This window comes from Coregonus lavaretus (genome assembly GCF_964263955.1).
Source record: "Coregonus lavaretus genome assembly, chromosome: 15".
Classification (NCBI taxonomy): Eukaryota; Metazoa; Chordata; class Actinopteri; order Salmoniformes; family Salmonidae; genus Coregonus; species Coregonus lavaretus.
This window is the reverse complement of record NC_140002.1, coordinates 20,349,332-20,366,301: the sequence shown is the minus strand read 5'-3', so window position 1 is coordinate 20,366,301 and position 16,970 is coordinate 20,349,332. Positions and strand designations below refer to the sequence as shown.

At 41.7% G+C, this 16,970-nt stretch overlaps 2 protein-coding genes across 2 annotated transcripts; one reads left to right on the top strand and one right to left on the bottom strand.

Annotated features, from left to right (window-relative positions):
• Window positions 1–5,795: 5,795 nt before the first annotated feature.
• LOC311142641 (uncharacterized protein) lies at window positions 5,796–8,883 on the top strand (the record flags this gene model as incomplete). Its single annotated transcript, XM_084178296.1, has 4 exons — window positions 5,796–6,691; window positions 6,823–7,098; window positions 7,372–7,508; window positions 8,739–8,883. The coding sequence occupies exons 1-4, from the start codon at window positions 6,593–6,595 to the stop codon at window positions 8,881–8,883; spliced, it is 657 nt and encodes a 218-aa protein (XP_084034422.1). The 5' UTR covers window positions 5,796–6,592.
• A 3,546-nt stretch (window positions 8,884–12,429) lies between these two features.
• On the bottom strand, window positions 12,430–15,447 carry LOC311142681 (rhomboid domain-containing protein 2-like). The gene is made up of 4 exons (XM_084178335.1): window positions 14,915–15,447; window positions 13,945–14,349; window positions 13,581–13,728; window positions 12,430–13,333 (listed from the first exon to the last, which is right to left on the bottom strand). The coding sequence occupies exons 1-4, from the start codon at window positions 15,099–15,101 to the stop codon at window positions 12,844–12,846; spliced, it is 1,230 nt and encodes a 409-aa protein (XP_084034461.1). The 5' UTR covers window positions 15,102–15,447; the 3' UTR covers window positions 12,430–12,843.
• Between the last annotated feature and the right edge of the window lie 1,523 nt (window positions 15,448–16,970).

Below are 16,970 nucleotides of genomic sequence, written 5' to 3'. Positions count from 1 at the left end.
TGAGTTACATGTTATGCAGGCCACCATAGGAACTACAAATGAGAGGAGGGCGGGACTTACATTCACTTCCTGGAATGTCAAGGGTTTAAACAAACCAATTAAGAGAGGCAGGGTCCTAGCCCACTTGAAAGCACTTTCGTCTGATATTATATTTTTGCAAGAAACCCATCTGAAAAACAAATCTCATAACAGACTTAAATGTAAGTGGGTGGGACAAGTGTATCACTCTAACTTCTCTGCCAAAACGAGAGGCACAGCGATTCTGGTACGGAAAGGAATTCCCTTTCTACATAAAACCACTATTGTGGATAAAGAGGGTCGTTATGTGATCGTAATAGGAGAGATCCATTCTACTTCTGTAACTCTACTAAATATCTATGGGCCAAACATTGATAACCCCTCTTTTTTCAAAAGAGTCCTTGCCCTGATTCCAGATATCTCCCATACTAATCTGGTCATTGGAGGGGACCTTAACTGTGTACTAGACCAATATTTGGATAGATCCTCTACCCGGCGAACCCCTACCTCCTATTCAAGCGAATTCTTGAATACCTACATAAAAAATTCTAACTTATTTGATATATGGAGGATCTCTAATCCTACGGGTAGGGAATACTCCTTTTACTCTCATGTTCACAATGTATATACTCGAATTGACTACTTTTTGGTTGATGCTAAACTACTCCCCTATACCTGTAATGTGAGATATCATGATATTATAATCTCTGACCACAGTCCACTCATCTTCTCCCTGAGATTGGGTGACATCGTACCAAACGAGAGGGTCTGGAGGTTGAATCCTCAGCTCCTCACAGAACCAACATTCTGTGAACATCTTAAAGACCAAATTACATTTTTATTTGATACCAACGACAACACAGAGACTTCCCCAGCATTATTGTGGGAAACGCTGAAGGCTTATTTGAGAGGCTGTATCATCTCCTTTCAGACTGCCAGTAGGCAAAACAGAAAAAAATTGGTAGAACTGGAGGGACAAATTCACTTACTGGATAGGGAGAATGCTAGACATCCATCTATGGAGAAACATAAACAAATTATGTCTTTAAAATTTTAATACAATCAGATCCTCTCGGCTAAAATTGCTAAATCTTTTCTCTATGCCAAGCAAAAATATTTTGAGTTTGGTGACAAACCACACAAATTACTCGCCAGACAACTTCGAAAAAACGTGAGTGACCGAATGATTCACAAAGTTAAATCTGCATCTGGGGAATTACTCTCCTCCCCCAAAGACATCAATGACAGATTCCGTCAGTTTTATGAGACTCTATATACATCTAAAGCGGATCCTAATCCCTTAATTATGCATAACTTTTTGGAGGACTGTAATCTTCCTGCCCTGAACCAGGAAGACTCTAACTTCCTGAATAAGGAAATATCTCTTGAAGAAATTAGAGAAACAATTAAATCTCTAAAGAGTGGCAAGACCCCGGGCCCAGATGGATACCCTGGTGAATTCTATAAAACATTCAGCAACATGCTATCTCCCTACCTGCACAAAATGTTGGTTCGGGCCAATGAGGATGGAGCTCTCCCATCTACTTTGGATGAGGCGTTTATTACAGTTATACATAAGAAGGGTAAAGATCCGGAAGAGGTAGGGTCATACAGACCAATATCCCTCCTTAATACAGACCAAAAGATTTTAGCAAAAACTCTGGCTAACAGGCTTAGCACTTTAATTGGCAAATTGGTCCATTCGGACCAGACCGGCTTTATCCCTAATAGAAACTCATTCTTCAATCTCAGGCGCCTCTTCACATTATGTATTCTCAGAGGTTACCTAACGTGGACCTTGCCGTTATATCTCTTGACGCCGAAAAGGCCTTTGACCAAGTTGAGTGGCCCTATCTATTCAAGGTCCTACAGAAATTTAATATTGGAGATGGGTTCATAAATTGGATCCAGCTTTTATATAGGAACCCCTGTGCGAGAATACTCACTAACCAATCAATGTCGCCCCGATTTAACCTCCACAGAGGGACAAGGCAGGGTTGTGCGCTGTCGCCTATGCTCTTCGCCCTAATTATTGAACCTCTCGCTCAAGCGATCAGATCTCATTCAGCAATACACGGCTATAATACTAAAGATACTCTAAATAAGATTTCCCTATACGCAGATGATATTCTCCTCTATGTAACAGAACCCCACGCTAGTATTCCAGCTATTCTTGAGGTGATTAATTTGTTTGGTACCTTCTCGGGATATAGAATAAATTGGAACAAGAGGGAATTAATGCCCATACGGTTGCAAAACACCTCCTGGCTAGAACATCTTCCAGTTAAGTTATCTTCAGAAAAATGTATCTACCTTGGAATTGTAGTTACCAAACAATACTCCTTACTATTTAAAGAGAATTTCCCTTCTCTGATGCAAAATCTCAAGGCAAACAAACAGTTTTGGAGAACTCTCCCAATTTCTCTGCTCGGAAGAATTAATGCCATTAAAATGGTCTTCCTCCCACAACTGCTCTACCTATACCAGAACATCCCAGTATTCATACCTAAATCATTTCATAAACAACTGGACTCTATTATCAATCCTTTCATCTGGGATTATAAAACACACAGGATAGGTATAAAACACCTATGTAAATCCAAGATGGAAGGAGGATTGTCTCTCCCAAATTTTATATTTTGCTATTGGGCCGCTAACCTCCGCGCTGTTACGTTTTTGCTGGATGACGCAACCCCGCCATCCAGCTGGCTTAGCATGGAGCGGGAGGAGTGTCACCCCTTCTCTATTGGTGCCGTGATTTTGTCACCTGTTAATCTGGAGATGTCACTTTACCATAACAATCCTATTATACATAGCACAGTCCGAATCTGGAAGCAAATTAAAGTCCACTTTGAGCTTAGACCAATATCATTCATGCTCCCTGTTGCCAGGAATCCCTCCTTTGCCCCCTCTAACCTTGATAACACCTTTGAGCGATGGGGAGAGTTGGGGATAAGTACCATAGGGGATTTATATATAGGAGGGACCTTTGCTTCCTTTGAAGCGCTGAGGGAAACTTATAACCTTCCCAGAAGTAACTTTTTCAGATACCTACAAATTAGAGACTATGTTAGAAAACACCTCCCAACATTTGAGAATGCTAAACCTTCCATGTTTGACGGATGCATAAAAATATGCCCCACCTCAGACAAACTGATATCTCGTCTATATGACGCTTTTCAATCTGTTAGCGCACCCTCTACAGATGCCATTAAGGCAAAATGGGAGGAAGAACTAGGGACTGATATTTCGGTGGCAGACTGGGAGGATAGCTTGGAGTATATCCACACCTGCTCCATTAACTCCAGACATCGTCTCATACAATTTAAGGTATTACACAGATTACACTACTCCAAAACTAAACTGCATAGGATATTTCCTGATACATCCCCTATGTGTGATAAATGTCAGGCTGAGCAGGGTACACTACTCCACTGCTTTGCCCTATGCTCTAGTCTGTATGGTTATTGGTGTGGAATATTTGGGGTCCTCTCTGAAGTTCTGGAGACTTCAATAGACCCAGACCCGCTTCTGATAATCCTGGGAGTGTCCGATTCCCTAAACGGATTAACCAACTCCCAAAAACAACTCATCTCTTACAGTCTCATTTCGGCAAAAAAATTAATCTTGTTGTTTTGGAAAAGGAGGGAAGCGCCCTCTACCAAATTATGGCTCAGCGAAGTGGCAAAAACTGTACACTTAGAAAGAATTAGATATATTCTGAACAATAAATTATCAACATTTGATCAAATCTGGCAGCCTTTCCTCTCTTACCTGGACCAGTCGGTGCTGTGAATTTGTACTTTTTAACGCACTCTCAATTGTCATATTGTAATCTACCTTTGGGCAGCGTGTGCTGGCCCTGACACTCGAGCAGTCGGGAGGGGAATAGGGTGGAATAGGGGGGGATAAGTGGGGGGGGGTTACATATACCCTTTTTCTTTCTACCTGTCCCTGTTCTGTATGTCGTGTTTTGTAATATTTGTTTTGTGTCCAGAACTCTGGGTCTTGTTGTTCATGTCTGTTCTCTTATGTTTAGATAAGAACTGTACACATGTCTTTCATACCTATACACCATTCTTGTGTGTGTTCAATAAAAAAATATTTGAACAGAGAAATGCTAAAGAATCCTACAGTATGGAAAGTCTTTAGCCCCATCCCTAATGTTATGGGAGTTGCATTTATTGCATTTCAATACACTTGCATTTTCAATTACCCATAAATTACTCACTACTTGTACAACTATGTTGGATTGCCTAAATATTCAACATTTTCTTGACAGTCAATGCCAGTGTATTCTATGGCTGCCCTAAGTACATGCCTTTGTCTGTCTCCTCAGTCTGGAAGGGTGACTCGGCTGATGGATAGAAATGATGATGGGGTGATCTCATCCTCCAACTCTGATGACATCTCTATCTACTCCTTCACTGACTGTGAATCTGAGGTAAGACAGTTGTACACCATGTCTTTGTTGAGTGACATCACTGTAAGGAGAATAGTCTCTGACTAGTTGACTCTGATACACAGTCTGATGATGAGGATCATGAAAGGAGGACACCACTGCTGAAAGTGAAGGATGAGGAGGATGGAAAGGTGACAAGGCTTAAAGTGAGGGATATAGTAGAGGACGACGATCTTTCTCTCCACTCCTTCGATGAGTCAGACTTTCTGGTATGTTCTGCAGCATGTATTTGAGTAACTCTTTGACTGAATGTGGAGAATGGACTATGACCAACTAGCTCTCTGACACACAGTGTGATAATGGCAATGATGCCTCTGCTGAGGACAGTCCAGGGCCTTCAAAGGAACCACTGAGAAAAGGGGCTTCACTGAAGGACCCTCGACTGGTAGGCTCTTACGTGTGTGTGTGTGTGTGTGTGTGTGTGTGTGTGTGTGTTAGTGGTGCGCGGGTCAGCTGTTTGTTCAACCGAACCCACCCGCAATTGCTAATAACCCATCCGCAACCGCCCGACTATATGTGATAAAGTGAAAATCTGAGGCCCGCACCTGACCCTAACCCGCAAATATAGAACACCGTCAGAACGATTTCTTAGCAGGGGGTGCAGGATTTTTTTGTGCCTAGTTTGGATATGTTTCTGCTTATAATTTCCAACATTTTGGTAGGCTATTTGTTAGTCAACTTGTCTATAATTAGATAGAAGACTAAATAAACCAAAAACTTTTAGGGATCAAGAAGAAAATGCAATAACTTAAGATCAAAAGGGAAACATTTTCTGTGCAAAATTTCCAAATGACATCAGTTTGACGGGTTGAAAACGACCAGACATGTTTCTGATAAGATTTCAGTTTGGCTTGGATGCACATTTTATGTGGTTGAAATATTATCAGCTTTTATGATGCTGATAAAGCAGTCCCTAGCTGCGCATTTGCATTCCCTCAAGATGCTGAAAGAAATCATATTTCTCCACTGCTGTTCCCGAGTCAAAATAAAGCCTACATTTGGTGTAGCCTATCATTTTACTGCAAGAAATGCTTAATTCTGCAGGAGTTAATATTAAGACTGTGAGAGGTTAAAGATCTACAGTCAGTGTCCAGATTTCAGTTTCCATCTAACCCATCTGAACAGTAGGCTGTTTGTTCCCTTGACGTGCCATAGGCCTATTTGAATCCCCCTCTTGTGACTGTCGAATTTCTATAGTGCCTCACAATCATCAAACATAACATAGGCACTGCCATCATCCTCTTTTAACACTTCACCAAATATTTTCCAAACATTACTTTTCTGGCCGTCCCTTCTTTATTTTCAACTTTCCATTTCGTAGCTTTTCTCTTATTGAATTAAAGCGTTTGGTGATTGGTGTGTAGTCTATCTGGCGCGCGTCAAGTTATGCCCTAAAGTTTAGGCTTACACACTAATGCCAAATAGCCTATAGATATAACTTGCACAATAATTATACATTTATGGATTTTTTAATGTATTGTTTTCTGTTTATTCAACAATATTTCATGACCCTAAATCCCCCGCCCTGTGGATATAACCGCAGGACTTCTGGTTATGAGTCAACCCGCGCATCACTAGTGTGTGTCACATCTCAATTGTTTGACCCGATGTCTGTACATATTATTGTGGCCAAACCCAACATCCCTCTCCCTGCCTCTGTGAGTGCCCTGAAGAAGGTGTCACGCCAGATGGAGGTGGTCCCTTCTGTCCGGCCCTGCAGGCAGCAGCTGGACAAGAAGACACAGTGGACCAACACCAATGAGGAGAGCCTGAGGAGAATTAAAGAAAACCTGGCCTCCATAGAGCTTGACCTGGAGGAAGGCCTGAAGACGGTCAATGACGGTCTGGACATCAACCAAGAGAGGCAGAAGAAGAATGAGGGATGCTTCAGAGCCTGGATTGAGAAGTGGATGGGGAGGAGGAAGGATGAAAGACTGAGGGATGAAGATGTGAATAGGGAAGACAATGGGAGGAGGGGCGAGGAGTTGAGGGCACTGATCCAAGTGATGAAGAGAAACTGCAGCAAAATGAGATCTTGAGGCAGTAGACCTGGACAGTTGGCTGAATGACTTGGAAAGGTTGAAAGTGGCTTTCAAGAAATGCACTGGAGAGATGGCCGAAATGGTAGAGAGCATGGCAGAAATGAAGACCAGCATAGCCAAGAACAGGCTCCTCAAGCTTGAAAAAAAGAAGTATGAAGTCCAGCGCTTTGTAAGTTACTCTTACTTATTGAGTGTAGTCATGTATCTAATGTATTTATAGATTAGTTATACAGTATATCTAGAGATTGTGTATAACATAGCACTGTCCTGACAGTTTGTTTGTTGTTTCTGGTATTACAGAGCCCAGGGAAAGTCTCTGGTCCTGTGCCTGGCCAGACTTGCCTTTCTCCTCTTGTGACCTCAGCACCCTGGACCCTGGCTGAAGCCCTACGGGCCCTGCCCTCTCCAGAGGATGTCCCAAAGCCTCTGACTCCTCCCAGCCCTGTCCCTGTCATTGTTGCTCCGCCTGCTGTGGAGTACTTACCATACCACCACAGCCCTCGCCTGGCCCCAATCACCAACCTGAGCGAGAACGGTAGGAAGCTGCTCCAGAAAATGTCAGGAGTGGCCCCACAGGTGAGAGGAAATACAGAAAGCCCTTGCCTGGCCCCCATCACCAATACAGGAAGCCCTCGCCTGGCCCCCATCACCAACCTGAGTGAGAACAGCAGGAAGCTGCTCCAGGAAACGGCGCAGAAAATGGCAGGAGTGTACCCACAGGTGAGAGGAAACAGGAAGGGGATATTGGCCATATGTCCTACAGTATATCATAACTCTAGATATTGTAGCTCAAGAGTAGAAAATAGCCATAAGCTTATATTACTTTATCTCCTTGTCCACATTATTCAGGAAGGGAAGGTCAAAAGGAAAAAGGGCAAGGCAAAAAAGCGAGTGAAGCAAGAGCAGGCTAGTAACATGAAGCAGGTGGAAAATGTTGGAGAAAGTAAGGAGGACAAGAAAGAGGAAAAGAAGAGTCTGAGGAAGAGGTGAGGAAATAGAAGAAGGAGAAGTAGAACATAACAAGGGCATTTTTGAGATTTATAGAAATAGAATGAGGTAGAGAATTATAGAAATAGAATGAGGTAGCAGAGAAAGAGCAGCTATCTGATGTGTAAGTGAAAACTACTATTTATTCTCCTGTTTGATTGACAGGTTTCTCCAGTGGCTGCTGCCCAAACTTAGATGTTTGAATAAATAATGGCCATCTACTACTACAACACACACACACACAGATATTTTGAGTATTGCTTACTCCTCCAATACACACAGAAACTTAATTTCAGACACAGGAACTATGTTTAGAAAAATACACATATTGGTCTCGTTCTAATATTTTGAGACATGCACTATTCTTTAAAATAAAAAAACTACAAAAAATGTTTGAAATATGCATTTTCAATAAAGCTTTTGAAATTGCAATTATTTGTGTCAGACTGTTTTTTTGTTCTTCATTAATTACAGCAAGGGAACAATTATTGTAGTGACATTACATGACATGTTATGTACCAGTGGGTGTTTTATATTCTGCTGTCCTGCACTGGATCCCACTGTAGGTGGCAGTAGTGCACAAAATAGTTGGTTTGCTCACCAGAAACCCAACCAGGCAGAGAGACTATTGTTACCATGCAACGAGCAGATGCTTCAGTGCAGGGTTGCCATGTCCGCAGTTTTGCTAACATTTGGGCTACTTTGAAAACGATGTCGCGGGGGGTAAACATGGCATTTCTTCAAACAAAACATATTTTTCACTGTGACCTGCTGCTGACTACCAGGCAGTGAGCAGGCAGGTTGTTACTGAATGAGCAGTAGGAAGGGGGAGGGCCGTGTTCATTCAAAAATCATGTCAAACACTATTATTGCAACTTATTATGTGAGTTGTTAAGCATATTTTTACTCCTGAACTTATTTAGGCTTGCCATAACAAATGGGTTGAATACATATTGACTCAAGACATTTCAGCTTTTCATTTTTTATAGCTTTCTAAACATTTCTAAAAACATAATTCCACTTTGACATTATGGGGTGTTGTGTGTAGGTCAGTGACAGAAAATCTCAATTTATTCCATTTTAAATTCAGGCTGTAACACAACAAAATGTGGGTGTGAATACTTCCTGAAGGCACAGTACATGTACAAGCTTTGAGGGTTTTTTGAAAGAGAAAATCCATCATTATTGTGTGCCTACTGTAAATATGGCTGCCACTTGTCTTTTCCTAGGAATGCTCGGAACATGGCGCGGGATGTGCAGAATTCCTTCTATGACATCGTTGAGGAGGTGGGAGGTCTCACACACACACAGGCTGTGGCTTACATCAAGAAGCTGATGACCAAGGGCCGCTACTCTCAGGACGTGTGGAGCTAAGGAAGATTAAGTTAACGTTACAGCACACCCTCACAACCCCATATGTTAACCTATTTCTTTCGGGTGGAGGGTGAGTGGTAACGGAAAACAGTTTTAAACTGTTTTTGGAGGTAACGTGTCAGCACATAATCACTAAATGGAAAGACGTATGAATGAATGTTTGTTGTACTTATTGTCTTGTTGTGTAATCTTACTGACAGCATTTTGTAGAGACTCGTGCTGAGAGGTAGTGCAATTCATTCAAGATTGGTTGGGAATGGGCTCATACTCCAAATCGACCCCTAACCCCCAGGCCTTTCATGTACACTGAACAAAATATAAACGCAACATGTAAAGTGTTGGTCCCATGTTTCATGAGCTGAAATAAAAGATCCCAGACATTTTCCATCCACACAAAAAGCTTATTTCTCTCAAATTTTGTGCACGTGTAACCACGCCAGCCCAGGACCTCCACATCCGGCTCCTTCACCTGTGGGATCGTCTGAGACCAACCACCCGGACAGCTGATGAATCTGTGGGTTTGCACAACAGAATAATTTCTGCACAAACTGTCAGTAACCGTCTCAGGGAAGCTAATCTGCATGCTCGTCGTCCTCACCAGGGTCTTGACCTGACTGCAGTTTGGCGTCGTAACTGACTTCTGTGGGCAAATGCTCACCTTCGATAGCAACTGGCATGCTGGAGAAGTGTGCTCTTCACGGATGAATCCCGGTTTCAACTGTACCAGGTAGAAGTCAGCGTGTATGGCGCCATGTGGGCGAGCGGTTTGCTGATGTCAACATTGTGGACAGAGTGCCCCGTGGTGGTGGGGTTATGGTATGGACAGGCATAAGCTACGGACAATGAACACAATTGCATTTTAAATCGATGGCAATTTGAATGCACAGAGATACCGTGACGAGATCCTGAGGCCCATTGTCGTGCCATTCATCCGCCACCATCACCTCACGTTTCAGCACAATAATGCACGGCCCCATGTCACAAGGATCTGTTCACAATTTCTGGAAGCTGAAAATGTCCCAGTTCTTCCATGGCCTGCATACTCACCAGACATGTCACTGATTGAGCATGTTTGGGATGCTCTGGATTGACGTGTACGACAGCGTGTTCCATATCTGAATTCCCAGTCATGTGAAATCCATAGATTAGGGCCTAATTTATTCATTTCAATTGACTGATTTCCTTATATGAACTGTAACTCAGTAAAATCTTTGAAATAGTTGCATGTTGCGTTTATATTTTTGTTCAGTGTAGATTTGGTCCACGCGCTCCTTTTAAGGTTATGGAACATTTTGGAATAAACCAATAGATTTTTTTATAAAATAGAGTGCAGACCTTCATTGTTTCCCATCAGATTAGAAAAATTGGAGATATTATACATTGAATGTTACACATCGTTTTTGTAAGTGAAACTAGGCGCAAACAGAGGTGATTATGATATGAAATATTGCCTCTGGACGTTTATCATGCTGTGAAGATCCCCACAAGGCGATAAAAAAAGTAATATATTGTAAATTAACTCCTGAAATGTCTACGGCATTGAAAGCATTCTATATTTGCATCTTTAAATGTATTTACAAGTTCAACATGGCTGCCTATTCAGATGCACGAAGGTTGTGTAAATACAGAGAGCAGTGCAAGATTAGTCAAATATGCATACTAGTAGCACATTCATATTGTACCATGTACTGTACAATTCCTACATTTAAATTGCAGTAACTGTTTAGTCATTGAGCCTTGTTCTTCATCGGTTCATTAAACGAAAAGGTTGTAGATTAAATGGTGGTTTACTGTAAAAATGCCCAGGTGTTTTTTTCTCATGCTCTCCCACTGTAAGGCTTAGTACCGACTAGTTATGTTTAGCTGGACACTACCACGGCATTTAGGCAATGCAATATGTGTTGTATTGTATGTGCACTTGCAGTACAACATGAATACATCTATTAACTGTCATTTATGTGTGTTCTGATAATCACTAATTCTGGGATATGTATATGTAAGAACTTTATCTAGTTTTATTTTCTTATGCTGATGGTTGAAAGCCTAAATACTAAATATTTACTTCAATTTTCTGAGGTTCTGTAACCGTATGAAATAGAATCAAGTGGATGATATACGGGTGATGTTCAGCAGTCTATCATTTTAGCACGTCATTTTGTGTTTCTTTTAATAGAGAAACCCTCAACTATTGTAGTGATACAGAATCAAATATGGTATGGTACATGTTGTCATTTAAATAAGAAATGTGCCTTTTTAAAATTGACCTGTGTTACATGACTCTTACCACTTGATCCAGTTTTATATGCAAAATAGCTATTTGTATATAAACAGTAACTTTAAAGCATGCATTTGTAAAGAAATAATAAATGGAGATCATTGATTTGCTTTATTTAGTCTTGGTTGTCATTTATGGCTTCTCTTTACTGTGCACGACTAGTTAATTTTCCAAAGATTACATCATAATCTGCCCTTGTAGCCCACACTCTTGATCACCTCACCCACTTGTCCCCTGCTTCTGAATTTCCAAAATTTTTGAACGATGCATTGCAAAACAAACTGAATGTAATGGATCTAATTTAGTGGTGAGTGGATGCTATTTTGTATTTTATTCTAAGAACACAGATACCTTAAAAGAAAGGTAGGTGCGTGGATCAGAAAACCAAACAGTATCTGGTGTGACCACCATTTCCCTCAAGCAGCACGACACATATCCTTCGCATTGAGTTGATCAGGCTGTTGATTGTGGCCTGTGGAATGTTGTGTCACTCTTCAACAGCTGTGCGAAGTTGCTGTTCATTGCTTGCCCATATCATAACCCCACCGCCACCATTGGGCACTCTGCTGGTCCTGGGGTGGCGTGGTTACACGTGGTCTGCGGTTGTGAGGCCGGTTGGACGTACTGCCAAATTCTCTAAAACGACGTTGGAGTCTGCTTATGGTACAGAAATGAATTTTAAATTCTCTCGCAACATCTCTGGTGGACATTTCTGCAGTCAGCATGCCAATTGCACGCTTCCTCAAAACTTGAGACATATGTAGCATTGTGTTGTGTGACAAAACTGCACATTTTAGAGTGGCTCTTTTATTGTCCCCAGCACAAGAAGCACCTGTGTAATGATCAAGCTGTTTAATCAGCTTCTTGATATGCTACACCTGTCAGGTGGATGGATTATCTTGGCAAAGGACAAATGCTCACTAACAGAGATTTAAACAAATTTGTATACAAAATTAGAGAAAGAAGCTTTTTGTACGTTTGGAAAATTTCTGGGATCTTTTATTTCAGCTCATGAAACATGGGACCAACACTTTACATGTTGCATTTATATTTTGTTAAGTGTAGTTAAGGGGGAAAAACTGATAATACATTAGTGTGATAAAAATGTTTAGTTTGAACTAAAAACTGTTCTGGTTTACTAAGGGTTTTGAAAAACGTTGTTTTAATCTAGGTTGTATAAATCAAGAGTACCAAGAGATTTGTCTACCGTATGTGTAAAAAAACACAAAGTACAAAACACACAAGCCAAAAGGAGTGGTCTTACAATCAACTGACAAGCAAACCCTTTATTGCATTGATTTGACCTTGAACATTCAGAGCCTGCTTGTATATTAAAACCAAAAACATCAGTGAAGAAAAAGTGGACCTTCAAGTACTGCCTCAAAACACTTGTCCAAGCATATTACATCTCAATGTATAACATGAGACAGAAAACACATTGAATGACAACTATGGGCTCGATTAAATCCGTATCGCCGTAGTTCAGAGCTATAGCGGCTTATAACCACACTGACATTTGTATTTTTTTAATGTTATTAGTTATACCAAGAGTTGACGTTTTTACAAGGATTGTGATTGCTGAAAATAGCACGCTTGAAATGTAAATGTAATTTCCGGTCTTCGCGAACATTGCCTTTACATTTCAATCGAGCTATAGCGAGTTTTGCCGTTACGGATTGAAGTCATCAATCTGTCAGTGAAGACACAGGTGCTCCTGGGTGAACCATCACAGATTCTGGCAGTGACTCCGGCATCTTTGCTGTGAAACTCTGGGGGGCACTGACAGACACAGACAGTGGACTGAGGTGGGAATGTTGAGAATGTGGATGTTGAGCCACTGGAGCCCAGTGACTGCTGGTTTGAGAGGCAGATGCATGCCCATGACTGAGTCCATGGCCGAAGCTGTGTTCGTGACTATGTCCATAACCTTGGCTGTGGCTGCAGCTGTGTCCATGTTCGTGACTATGTCCGTGACTTGGCCCAAAGCTATGCTTGAGGCCATATCCATGGTTGTGTCCGTAATAACCTGAGAGCTGAACAGGGCTCCCCTGTGTATAGTAGGAGTGGGCCCAGCCTTCAAATGTCTTTGGTGTGGTCTCGGTAGCCTGTAGGTTGGAGGTAAAGGACACTGGAGCGTAGGCTTGGACTGGGTAGGAGCCTGGGGTTGGAATGATTCTGCAATCAATGAGAACGTGGACAGAATTCAGAGAGCCTATCTATACCAGTAATTCTCTATCTAATCATGGGGGACCACTAGGTGCCTATTGTACAGTATTCAATTACAGCTGAGGATCATCAATTATAACTGCACCTCATTATACTGTAGTACATTATGTGCTCTGGCTTGCACACAGCAATTGTTATTTAATGACCTCTTGTCTTGTCTGATAAATGATATGTCTGGTGCTTTCTTAGTACTCACGGTGGGTGGACCGTCTTCCTTCTCTCCTCTGTTGATGCAGGGACATACAGGACACCAATGTTCCTCAGCAGCCTGAAAGGCATCTTCTTGTCCAGCACTGATGCCCTGGCATCGGACATGTCCAGAAGTGAGAGCCAGCCCTTTCCGTCTGTTTCACCAGTGCAAGTTAAGGAGAATGTGTGACGCAGTGATGCAATATTTTTTCCAAACAAACATGCCATAATGTTCAGCAGCAGGATTCATATACAACACCTATAACCTATTACCACTTAACTACACTACTAAGCACACTTATAAAGCTGTGACATACTGCAGAGGAGTGTATCAGTTATTTTGAACCACAATGAGGTTGGAGTAAGGATACAGATCCCCCCTGCGATGATGGCGATGGCATTGCAAAGGAAGACAGTGTGTGGGACCAAAAGTGTTATGATGAACAGAAACAGCCAGGGCAGGGCTAACATGGGTACAGTGACCCCGAAAAGAAAGCCCTTAACCATACGGGAGTGCACTGTGGCCATACCCATAAGGGAGAGGGACACTGGAATGAACCCCTCCACCTGGTTCTGGGCAGATGCACCAAACAGTAGCAGACCCAGTATGGTGTACAACACCCCTGTGCTGATAGAGAGCAGCAGAAACATGAGGAGGAACCGAACAGTGCCCACACTCTTCTCAATGCCTCCACAGAGGGGCACCAGAACCCCAATACTGAGGAGTAGCTGGGTCACTGTCTTGTGGTGGAAGGAGTATGTGATGAGCTTGTGCACTGCAAAGGAAGAGGAAAGGATTAAAACATAAATGATAGGGTTGACAGACATAAGCTACACTGGTGTGTTGTGCTGTAGCCTACTGCTGTAGCCTACTGGCACCATCTGTTACATTAGCTATAAGTTTTAATAATAATAATAATGTGGTCCTCTGTAGCTCAGCTGGTAGAGCACTGCGCTTGAAACGCCAAGGTAGTTGGTTCGATCCCCGGGACCACCCATACACAAAAAAATGTATGCACGCATGACTGTAAGTCGCTTTGGATAAAAGCGTCTGCTAAATGGCATATTATTAGTATTATTATTATTATTATTATAATAATATGCCATTTAGCAGACGCTTTTATCCAAAGCGACTTACAGTCATGCGTGCATACATTTTTGTGTATGGGTGGTCCCGGGGATCGAACCCACTATCTTGGCGTTACAAGAGCCGTGCTCTACCAGCTGAGCTACAGAGGACCACCATTCTAGCAAGCTAGCTAACGTTACAACACTCTCATACAAAGTAGCTACTGAGCATATATAACTGTTGATTCACTCAGACCCTCCTAGCTAACTTACCATGCCCATTGCCAAAAACTGTCGTTCCAAGACTGAAGACATCCTCTGATAAACCGAAATATGTAGTGACAGTAAACAAAACAAATGATACTATAATGACAGCAACAATCCCACTCGTGAGCCTGAACTCAGGAGTAAAACTCTTGAACCTCTGAACCATATGTTTTAAAATTATTCGGGATATCATTTTGATGACCAATGCATATTTGTCAAACTAGTACTTGGATAATCAAGCACAATAATCAATCAACTTTTCCTCCAATATTGCGCAACACTTTAGCCAGATTGTAGGTAGCTAGCTAGCTAGAGGTTCCCACTAGATAACACAGCCACAAAGTACAAATAGGCTATATCGTAAAAATTAATGAAAACAAAAATAGGCTTTTTGGTCTTAATTTAAGGTTGGGCATAAGGTTAGCAGTGTGGTTAAGTTTAAAATCAGAGTTTAAGAAGATGAATTGTAGAAATAGGCGGGCAAGCTTGCTAAGCAAAAACAAATGTACTGGACTTCCGCATTTGGATTCGTCACAACCACAAAGTTGCTCAACTGTTGCTCAGATCATCAAGTGCTGCATTTGAAGACACTGCCACCTGCTGACATGTGCCTCAAATGTGATGATCAAAGAGTCCTCTACAGCCATTTCAGTTAGATAGCTAGATAGATTTTATTTGACAGTTATAAATTACGACCAGGGGGAGATACCACCAGTCCAGTCCCATACAAGCCTTTCCTGTGACGTATTATGCGCGCCCATAAAACTGTGACCTATTGTGACGTAACCAAGCATAAATTCACTACATAAACTGTGTTCAGCTTTGATATCATCAGTACAATCGCTTTCTTCAGTAAGGTTGTTTCAGGTGCATAGTCTGCCCTAGCTGACACTGTGCAGAGAATAAATACTACGATTGGAAACGGTTGGATAGACCCGTCCTTGGAGTTTAGAACGTCTGGTAGGCTCTTACATTCTTTGGTCCCAAATGGCACCCTGTAGTGTACTACTTTTGACCTGTGCCCATTGGGCTCAGGTCAAAATAAGTGCAATATATGGGCACTGGGGTGCCATTTGGGACATGCCCTTTATGCGTGTATGTGCCAGGATATGTTTTGTGCCAATCAATTGATGGAAATGTATCCCTCAGAAAGCAAGATGAATCATAATGATGAGAGAATCAAAAGAGCTTTAAGGCGCCGCCCTTATGTGGTAAATATCAAATATATATATATATTTAAAAAATCTTCTGTTTTTGTTATCACCTTTTAAATGGAGTGTTGTGTTGACAGTTGAATCCAGTGAGGGTGAACACCCCTGATTCTGTGATGTGGCCAACCGGCAAAGTGCGCAGAAGGCCAAGGCCTGTAAGTCAAATCTGACCTGAAAACAATAACACATAAACATTAGTTATGCTGCATGTACAAACTGCAGTTATCACAGTAAAAGCAAGTGCAGATATCCCTCCTTATCTAACCACATTTGAAATGGAATATTGTCTTGACAGTCTACATCAGTGCAGACCCCTCAGATCCACAAAAGGCCTGTATGTCACATTCAAATCAACCACATAACAGTAGCTACTTAAATTATTTATTGATAGCTACATCATTTATTTCCAAGTTATTTCCAAGGCCAAAATGAGCAAAAGAGTGTTACATTTTTTCTTTACTGTTCACAGCCAATCATTGTGAGCTGTGGGCAGGAACAGACATCTGGGGATGGATGGGACATCAATCCAGAGCCTCTTAGCCAGGTCAGACATCTCTGCTGTTCCCATAGAGACAGAACAGATAGATCAATCTGTTGATTCATATGGCCATTTTGGTTGGCTTGGTTGAATTGACAATCATTCATTAGAAATGCTAAAGAATCCTACAGTATGGAAAGTCTTTAGCCCTATCCCTAATGTTATGGGAGTTGCATTTATTGCATTTCAATACACTTGCATTTTCAATTACCCATAAATTACTCACTACTTGTACAACTATGTTGGATTGCCTAAATATTCAACATTTTCTTGACAGTCAATGCCAGTGTATTCTATGGCTGCCCTAAGTACA

Coding starts and splice junctions, on each gene's coding strand:
- LOC311142681 (XM_084178335.1), bottom strand. CDS start 15,101: ATGATATCCCGAATAATTTTAAAACATATGGTTCAGAGGTTCAAGAGT. Junction 13,729..13,944: donor CATCATCGCAGGGGGGATCT/GTATCCTTACTC, acceptor CTGGTGAAACAG/ACGGAAAGGGCTGGCTCTCA. Junction 13,334..13,580: donor AGGAAGACGGTCCACCCACC/GTGAGTACTAAG, acceptor CATTGATTGCAG/AATCATTCCAACCCCAGGCT.